Raw genomic sequence first — 10597 nt, 5'->3', positions numbered from 1 at the left:
TGTCATTTTAATAGGTATGCGGATGGTTATTTTATTTTTATGTAGATAATTATTTTGATTGGATTGAGTTTAGTTATATATAATTAAAATATGTTAGATGTTCAATTTATTAGGCATGATTATTTTTATCCTTAAGTGGATGGTTATTTTTATTAAGGGTGAGTGACGTGTGACAAGTCAAGTAGTGACGGTGAAATGGGATGATTATTGACGAAGGTGGAGTGGCCGCCGGTTGAAAAAGAAGAGAGTATTGAAGGATTTCAGAGGGTTATTTTTTTGAAATAACTAGCTTGATTTTTTAAAAATTTAAAATTTGAAATTGGAGAATTTGAAATTTAAAATTTGATGTGAAATAATTGAATAAGAGTTTTTAAATTTATTATTTTGTGGATAATTTTCATTTTTAACTTATATTGGGCTAAATAAGCAGCTCATTATACACATTGTACAAATATCCCATTAGCTCCCTAGCAAACTCATACTACAAATGATATATAAGTAGAATGCAAATGCTAATAATATTGATAAATTATTAATTAATCATACACGATCATATTAAATACAATCATATTTTATGTTTATAAAAAATCAGTTTAAATCAATTATTTATATAAAACAAAATATATATATTAACATGTACAATTTATATTGAAAATGAGTTGAACAATATATAATATATTATACAAAAATATATGATAATTAATTTGGTGATCGAATTTTGTTGTGCATCTAACATTTTAATATTGTATATTTTAATCTCATAACAATGGCGGTCAACATATAATTATACAATTATACTATGAATATACTAAAAAATCATTCCCTAATTAACTATTTTATATAGAAAAACAAAATTTACATTTTATAAAATAATTTTATTATATTGTTTGTAAATAAATTTAATTATTCTGATAATTAATTATTTAATAAAAAAATGTATCTACATATACAAATACATAAGAATTGATATTTAGTGTAGAGAGTACACTGTTGTAAAAAATATTTTGTAAAAACATTAAATTGCTTTTATTAAAAAAAAATCAATTTGTGAATTTAAATTAGTTCTTTATTTTTTAATATTCAAAATTTAAAATTTTGTTTCGTCAAAGGTATTTAAACCAATAAAATTAGAACAGGGATTATAAATTAAATTAAATTAATTTAAATTATATTTCAAATTATAATAGTTTAGAAAAAGAAATTTTACAAACAATTTTGCAATCACTATTAAGTTTGAGTAGGGAAAGACAATAATTAAGCAACCAAATAAAATATAAGCATTATAATATAAATCTAAAAGAATCAATCAGAAATTTGCTATGAATAAAAAAAAGATATCAAATGAAATGATTTCCTAAAACTAACAGAACCTAAGTTTGGTCTAGACCTCCGCTGAGTAAATATTCTGGACCTCCACATTATTTCCGATGATAATATCTTTTAGTGGGATAAGAGTAGGAACAAGATCAAACATTTGAATGTTGTTGTAATTACGGTGAGTATCAAAAATCTTTAATTCTTTATTTTCACGATTATGGAAGACAGTGAAATCATGAGACAAGGTTACGGAAGAATTAGTATTTCTATCAGAATTTACGAGAATGGGAGTTCAAGATTCTCCAACTCCATATTTTTCCATCATCCACATTGTGATTAGCAGCTCATTCAAATATATCAAGCAGAGAAAATCCCTGAATTCAAATATGCCGGGTCTTGTACCCTGATCCATGGGCATGATAGAGAAGGATTGAAACCTCTCCGTGTCAAAATTAAAAGCCCATATGGACATATTGCCATCAACATCTATACCAATCCAATGAAGTGCCCCATTTAAAGCAACAGAATAACCCGACATATATATCAAATTCTTGAGATAATTTACCTCAATATTTATCCATGTTTTCGATATTCCAACCCTGAGCATTTCAACAACCATAGTATGATCATGTTTAAAGAGATGAATTCTTATTGCCTTGTATTGGTTTGTTTTTGGGTGAAAACCAAAACCCCAAGATATTTTGCACTCGCAGGGTTTCAGGATTGGAGGGTGTTTTGGAAGTTTTATAAACTCACCTGTTATTAGGTTGCAAACAAGTGAAATGTCTCTGTCCATTGAACAACTCAAGTAAAAAAGACCATTATAACAAACAAGCACATCAACATAAACTCTTGAATTGATTTAGGATCAGGGAGAGGAATCTCAAATTTAGCATCAAGTTTTATACCGCTACTATCGTTGGGTTTCAGGACCTCAAACACACCGCTGAAGAATGGAGTGTTTTTCCTTTCATGCCATTCAATTTGGTCATATTCAACAAGGTAAAAGAATCTTGAATGCCACGTTCGAATCATCACGGCAGGAAGTGTATAAGTAGAGAATAACTTGGCAAAATTTGGATTAGAAATTAATGTGTTCCAATATTTGCAAACACATCTATAAATCAGAACAGATTTTATGGGAAGTCTAACAAAAATATCGGTAATTATATCGATTGGAAGACTGACAAAATAACACCTTTGTATTGGGAGTTTCCTGGCACAATTAAGTATAAAATAGTTTAGAGGAAGAGAAATAAAAAAATTCACCGTATTATTTTGTGTTAGGCCATGAAAAAACAAAATATGGCTTACCTCACCCCACGCACAAAGAAGCATTGGAAGAGGGATTTGATAATTTTACCCATCACTCTCAAGTGGCAATAATTGTTGGGATTGGCAGAAGCCGAGCACTATTGAAACAAGTGAAATTGATGCTTTTAAGGGGAAGTTTATTGATTTTTATAACAATCTAGGTGAATGTGAAAATGAGTTACTACTTTAAATATAAAATATATATGTATTAAAAATAAATTAAATTATATATATATTTAAAATTTGAATCTTTTAAATTTTGAATTTTTATTTTAGATGATAAACTATGATTTTTTATTTTTTGAATAGTTTTTCTCTCATATTTTTTTTAATCCTACCTATGAAATAAATGATGAGAGATCACACATTATCTTCTAAAGTTAAATTCAAAATTTAGAAAATCTAAATCTATATTTATATATAAATATATAATTTTTAATTTTTTATATATAAATAATATTTTTATTTCTATAATATTATATACAATTACTCTATTTTTATATTATTACAAAATAATAAAAATTAAAACACATAAAAAATTGCAATATGGAAAAAAATGTGTTCTACTAAACAAAATATTGTACATTTTTTAATCTGATTTACATAATGTGTAAATAATTTTTTAAAAAAATCACAAATAATAACATTGGCCACATTATTTTCTATTTTCAATAATCAAATCTCATCTTGAAAACAAGATCGGACTAATCTTAGGTCAAAGATATATAATACCAAAATAAAAAGAATGAAGTAAATCATAATAAAAATAAGATAAAATTGGATAAAAGATTCACTTTACCTCATTAAAAAATGACTTATTTAATTTTATTTGTGCATTTTATACTTTGTCACAAATGTTATAATAGTTTGATAAGTAGTATTTGTTGATTTCATACTGGGTCGAAAAAAAAATCTAATCATAAATTTATAAATATAAATATAAAATATAATCCTTTAACAAAACTAAAAATATATTAAATTAAATTAAATATCACAACAAGTAAAAATATAAACTAACCTAAACGAAAACTAAATATTATAACAAGTAAAAATATAAACTAACATAAATTGAGGCTGGCCAAAAAACATGTTAAATAGGGTTCTTACGCTTGTTTCGATTTTTAAGGAAGTACCATTTCAATTCAAACTTTAAATTACTTTATTTTGATTTTATTTTTAAATTTAATTATTATATAAACCTTTTAAATTTTAAATTTTTTCTAAAAACTAACATGAGTTAATACAAGACTAAATAAAAGTAAAAGAATCAAGTAATGCTCTGTTCTTTTGATTAAGTAACCTCCTCAATCAACTTGTTTAAGTAAATAATCCAACTATAATTTTGTAATGCTTCTAAGAATCAATGTCCTGCCATTTATTTTTTTATCTGTGATTCTCATATATTAAAGAAAAAGTTATTATTAGTTTTCTAATTTTGAGCATCATATAATTTTAAGCACATTATTGATTAAGGAATATGAGCTTAATAGGATGAACAAATTAGATGTTAAAAATGATATGAGAGTATTTTAGTAAAAAAATCTATAAATATTATAAACCTTGATTTTGAGTTTCTTTACTCTTCTGCATATGTCTTAAAAGTGAGAAATCAAATAAAATGGAGATGGTATTAGTACAGAAAATAATATAATACCACCCTCATTGTTCTTATGCTAAATCTGAGGTTAGGTTAAGCCTATGAGATTTTGGCATTATCTGCTCTAGTGCTCTTAGCTTTATGAATTCCACAATGCTTGAAGGGTATCATCACCAGGGACGGACCTAAGGGGGAGGGGAGGGGAGGGGAGGGGAGTGGAGGCCTCGCCCCCAACTTTTAAAAAAAAAGATTAATAGTAATAAGTTATTAAGTATGATTTATTTTTTTTTAAATTTATTTAGTATTTAGTCTAATATAAATAAAAATCTAGCCTAACCTAAATATTAATTATTTCTAATATCTAAAAAAGTAAGTAACAATATTAAAAAAATCTGAAAAGATATTATTACTAATATTTTTTAATTAAATAAAATTTTCAAATTTCATAAAGTAGATTTTTTTACTTCTTGTGAGCGTCCTTCTTGATTCATTTGGTATTAATTATCTCTGTTTTAACTATTACAACTGAGAGATCTTTTTAGCGATGAATATTGTAAAGAATAACTCATAAACGAAATGAAAGGTTAATTTCTTGGTAATTGTTTTTTAATTATATTGAAAAGAAAATTGCTGAAAAATTTGACACAGATTCTATTATCGATAAATTTTATGATACGAAAAATCGACCACTTCGTTAATAAAAGTACATACATATTTTTTGTACTTTAAAATATATTCTCTATCGATATATTTTTGTAATACATTTTACATTATATAATTTTTTGTATAATTTTTTAATATTATATAAGTTATTGGCCTCCAGAGTAATATTTCTGGATCCGTCCCTGATCATCACTGGGGCAATTCTTTCCCTTGAGCTAGTTCTTTGGGTGGAATTACACGAAAATGTTATGATGGTATCATTATTTATGAATTCTACAATATTTGAAAGGTATCAATTTCGGCCTATACATGGAGTCATTTGTGTTCACCAAGTCATTAATTATTGTAATACTATTGACAAATTTGAGGCGTTAATTGAGTAATGCTGAATGAAGAGAGTTAATTAATTAATTATTGTAATTAAGTAATGGTTGCTTCTCTTCACCAAGACATGATGCTTTTCCAGCAGGTCTAAGAGTCCTTGTTGTTGATGATGACCCAACATGGCTTAGGATCCTTGAAAAGATGCTCAAGAAGTGTTCCTATGAAGGTTCTTTTTCTTGCTACTCTTTCTTTCAACTCATCACTAACTATATATGCCACTCTTCTTATCTTATTTATATATTATGTCATATGTGCTAAGTTTGAAGTAATAATTAATTGTTGCGCTATGGACTATGCTTCTCCAAAATTGATAATATGAAATTTTTTTGATTGCCTTTAATGATATTTTTGGGTCTAAGTTACTATCTGAATTTTACTGTGTTATGTTAATAGAAATTATCTAACATGTTAAAATTGAGAACATTTTAATATTTTTTCATTTTATTTAATCTTTTTTATAAAAATAAATCTTTTAAGATTATTTTATTTTGTTTTTTACTTGATAACTTAGTCATTTGAGGTTTCAAGATAAGTTTTATTTTATAAGAAACGAAAAAGTTGGGTAACTGAAATCAGAACAATTTATAAGTTAGTGATTCTATTCTTACCATGTTTACTAAAAGAAGTTCTCTTATTGAATTTCATGCTTGTTAATCATTCAGCCATGAGTATTAACTGTCATTTGGATAATTGATGCAGTAGTATAGGCACCTAGTGCTTTAATTTAGTCATGTGTTAACAAAACATGTATTTAAATTTCGACAAGAATAGAGAAAAACGCATTCTTCAAGTAAAATTTATGAATTGAAGTTTAACATGTAAAAGTCAATTAATTGATGAAGATAAATGTTTTGATACATAATCGAAAACTAGCTAACTCTAAGTTGAAATACAGGGAAGGAACACTCAAATTTTATCTATAAATAGAAGAAGAAAAGAATTGATGGAAACTTCCATTCCAAAACATAAAATCACATTAAAATGCTGCAAAATTTTTAATCACACGCTACTAAAGATTATAGAGTGCAAGTGCATGTGAATATTGTGAGTTAATTTTTTTTATTGTTTATTTTAATTTTGCAGAGATCAGGTTGACAACAATATAGGCACCTCACAATAATTATTGCACCCATAATATTGCAATCCACAAAAATAACTTGCAAATTTGAAGTTTGAAATTCAGAGACTTTTACGTCAAAAAGCATGTAGAACATAGGAGTTTGTTTTTCCAAAATTTGTTTCCCAAATTCATAAGATTGTTGTTGATTGCTTTTTGGTAGGCATGACTGGTCCAAGGCGGTAGAAATCTTAGTAAAGGATTTGAAAGTGTTTGCTACTTTTAATAAAGAATTGTTCAAGGAAATCACACAGCTTTTGACATTTAGGTTTGAGTATATATATTGGCATCTTGTGGGTTTTGGTGTTATTGTTATCCAAAAAGTGAGCATTGATAGGATTTCGAACAATTTCCAGTTTTAAAATTGTAAATAGGCTACTTGAATTTGTATATAGGATAATTGTTTATGTTGTTGTCTTCCTGTGATGTGTTCTGTTCCATAGTGCTTCATTGGATGCGGGGACAATTTTCACAGTTCTTGCAACATTGAGGATCATGTCAGAACTAGTTAGGATGATCCCTGAAGCTCTCTCTATTCTTATCCAAGTTGTGGTATCTTTCGATCGGCTCAATACCTTTTTGCTTACTGAAGAGTTAGGCAGTAATGAAATTATAAGGAGTGTTAAGCAAAGTTCAGTTGGTGACAACAATGCTGTAGAAATTGAAGGTGGAAACTTTACTTGGGATTCCAGACCACCTGTAAAGGTGATTCCATGATTATTTTTCTTCAGGTTTTATTTATGCCCACTATATGAGTTCTTATTGCTTTTTTGTTTGATGTGCATAAGATGAACTTGGTTGACTGGTTTAAGGGAATGGTAACAAGTCGTCGCAACGATGAGCTAGTCAAGCAGATAAATATATTTTTCTAAGATTAGTATAAGGACTAAGTTTTTTATGTATACTATGTATCACTTTTCCTTTTCTTTTTTATATGGAATGTTCATAGAGTTTAAGTGCTATAAGTATGTTTTTTTCTTTATTCATTTTATTTGCATCACGAAGCAAATTTGTACAATGATTATTGATTAATGAAAGAGGTTATAAAAATTTCATTTTGTGAATTTGTGAATTTAATGAAATATTTTATATTGTAGTAATTAATTTTAGTATATTTATATTATATATAATATAAAATAAAAAAATAGTATAATATAACTAAAAAAATGTTACTAAAGATCTTTTGTAATATTTTTTAAGTGTTACAAAAAATATCTATGATAAAATATGAATAAATTAGACTTTTCCATTCATACCATAATGAGCATGATGAAAATATCTACATTGTCAACAAAAATATCTATGGTAAAATATGAATAAATTAGACTTTTCCATTCAAACAACATTGTCAACAAAAATCTTATTAGCATAATGAAAATATCTACATCACATACCATAATGAGTTTCTGTAATTCCTCTTCGTTGAATCTCAACGTGATCACCCGGTTTTAAGTCGTAAAAACAGTCAGTGATATGAAGAGTATAGGGAGGAGTTTCAATCGGAGGAATTCTCACCATATCCCACCCAATATTTTTTCCTAGAAACCTCCAACCACCATTATGTTGCCTAAAACAAATTAATCATCCAATCATCACAAGAGGAGTTAGTCATAGAAGTTCAATATTAAATAATTAAGGCAGTTATTCCCTTATTACCTTGCTTGAAAGATATCAGATTTGGAATCATAGCTAAACAAGGCATTGTAAATTGTCAATCCCTGCAAGAAAATAAGACATAGCACTAGGTCAAGCTTCAACCCCCTTGTCATTAGGCCAAAAAGTATATATATATGTGCTAATAAAGCTGAAACTTCATTTTTTTATAGGTTTATCTAATATATGTTCTAAGAATACATCATAAGCTTATTATTAGTGAAAAGTTTTAAGATTGTGTTTGTTTACATACATGGAACAGATACAATATTTTGTGTCTATCTTGACGGAAGGATACAGAGACACTAACGAGAGACAACTTATTTTTTATTTTTTCGCTCATTATTCTTATTAATTTTTCATAATTATATTTTTTATTATTTTTTTTCAAATTTTTGAATGGAAGAAATATGAAAAAATTAGACTTTTATAATTTGTTCTAGCTTATCCCAAATAAAATACAATACTAATTTTTGTGTTTCTGTCATTTAAGTTTTGTTCTCAATATCTTATTTTATTCTGTTCTCAGAACCAAACATAGTCTAAATATTTTTATTTAACGAATGCAAGACAAATGCATTGAAAACTTAAGGATACGTTTGGTTTGCATTTTCATTTTCTGTTTTTATTTTTAGTATTTTCTGTTTTTTGAATTTTGTGAAAAAATAAAAATAAGAAGTAAAAACATAAAATAAGATTTTATTGTTTTTACTATTTTCACTTTTTCCTTCACAAAATTTAAAAAATAGAAAATATTAAAAACAAAAATAAAAAATAAAAACGCAAACCAACCATACTCTAAATTTTTTATATTTTCAATGAAAATTTTTTTAATTTCTAAACTTAACATATATTTTTTTTTTTTTTTTTTTACTGAAAACTTAACATATATTCTTAAGACACAAGTAGATAAACCATTTTCTTATTTTTAATACCTTGTAGAATTGAGCAGGGAACCAGAACCTTCCGGTCTCTAAAGAGAAATACAAGGCCTTCATGAACTTGTTTGAAAATTGACCATTGAGATTGCCACAATCTTCTAAGTAAGAACCAAGGTACAAATCAGGCCAAGTGCCACTAAGTGATCCCAAAGATCCATTAAGATTGGTGAAATAATCACCCAAGAGTGTTCCTTCCTTTGCTTTTCTAATGTGACATTGCCACTCTTTGTAAGCAACTTCTCCAATGACTCTACCCCACTTGAATTCCATGTGTTTTTCCCATAAATGGTTGCTTCCACACCTATCCCTCAAAGAAGCACACACCATTGACATAACACAGAGTTCAATTGGTGACAGCCATTTTAGAATGCAATCCAAAGTGGCCTCAGGCAAATCCATGAGGGACATGTTAATACCCTTTTCTCCATTATTCTCCATTATTCCAGAAAGCAATCTTTTTTATGACATATAGATCGATTTTTAAGATCAATATTGTTGAGAAAACCGAGAGACATGAACAAGTTTATTACCTTGGTCTTGTCGCTTATGAATTATGATAATAACTAGATAATATTGTTCCTTTCTCTGTGTTTTTCTTTTTCATATTCTAATCCGTTTATTTGAAATTGTCAATGCCCAACATAATAATTTATTATTATTATAATATAGAGATGCCATGCCGTTTGGCTAAATTTGAGAATTGATTACTTTTGTTGAGTACTGTTTAACAGAAGAGTGTTCTTCACTAAAAACAAGTAATTGTAAGACATGGCACCTAATGCTCAGAGGTTGCTAATGCTCAGAGATTGCTGATATGAAACGGAAGGTAAAAAAAGAGACAAAAATTGAAATTGAATAAAAATAATAAATTAAAATTGAAATAGAAAATAAAAAAGATAGGTTGAAATTGAATATAAAGAGAATCACTTACTTGATGTAACAATAAATGATTTATTCAACTTAACTTCAACTTAACTTGTGCATGCTATCGTATGAGAATTGAATTAAAGAGACTCACTCAACTTTTTTATCCAATTCTCCATGTAACAAGAGAATAATTCACTTAACCTTATTTATTCATGTCATAATTTCATCACAAAACCAAAACACTCCACTAATCACTCTACGATATAGGGTGTGTTTGGAAAATACGTTGAAAGAGAAGAAGCAAGTTTAGATTTCTTGAAAGTTTCAATTTTTTGTTTGGTAAAATTTTTATTCATAAATGCAGAAGTGATTTTGCATTCAAAATCACGTTTAGGATTTTACCAACGGGCTTTTAGCCATCAACATTCAATCTTTATTTATATTTTACCAACTTTATTCTTTATGCATGTTATTGTATTATTTATGAAATTCTTATTATTTCTGTTTATATGAACTCTTTTTTTCTATTATTTATTATTTTTATTTTTTGTTAATTATTTGTTTGACATTATATATTTTTATAATTGTGGTTTTTTGTATAATTTTTTTATTATCTTTTTATAATATAATTTATTGATCTTATTAGGTAAAGTAAATTAAACAAAAAAAATTAATAGTAAATAATAATAATAAAAAAATTATAACATATTAAAAAAGAGTACTAAGAGTACCAAAAATATACTA

The 10597-nt window shown here is 26.8% G+C and overlaps 1 protein-coding gene across 1 annotated transcript; it reads right to left on the bottom strand.

The window, feature by feature from the left end:
- Positions 1-1609: 1609 nt before the first annotated feature.
- Positions 1610-9424, bottom strand: LOC112756583 (F-box protein At2g41170-like). Its single transcript, XM_025805203.2, has 5 exons — positions 8981-9424; positions 8049-8110; positions 7908-7959; positions 2074-2105; positions 1610-1916 (listed from the first exon to the last, which is right to left on the bottom strand). The coding sequence occupies exons 1-5, from the start codon at positions 9422-9424 to the stop codon at positions 1610-1612; spliced, it is 897 nt and encodes a 298-aa protein (XP_025660988.2).
- Between the last annotated feature and the right edge of the window lie 1173 nt (positions 9425-10597).

This window comes from Arachis hypogaea, chromosome 16, assembly GCF_003086295.3.
Source record: "Arachis hypogaea cultivar Tifrunner chromosome 16, arahy.Tifrunner.gnm2.J5K5, whole genome shotgun sequence".
Lineage (NCBI taxonomy): Eukaryota > Viridiplantae > Streptophyta > Magnoliopsida > Fabales > Fabaceae > Arachis > Arachis hypogaea.
The sequence above is the reverse complement of the archived record's forward strand: the minus strand, read 5'-3'. Positions and strand labels throughout refer to the sequence as shown.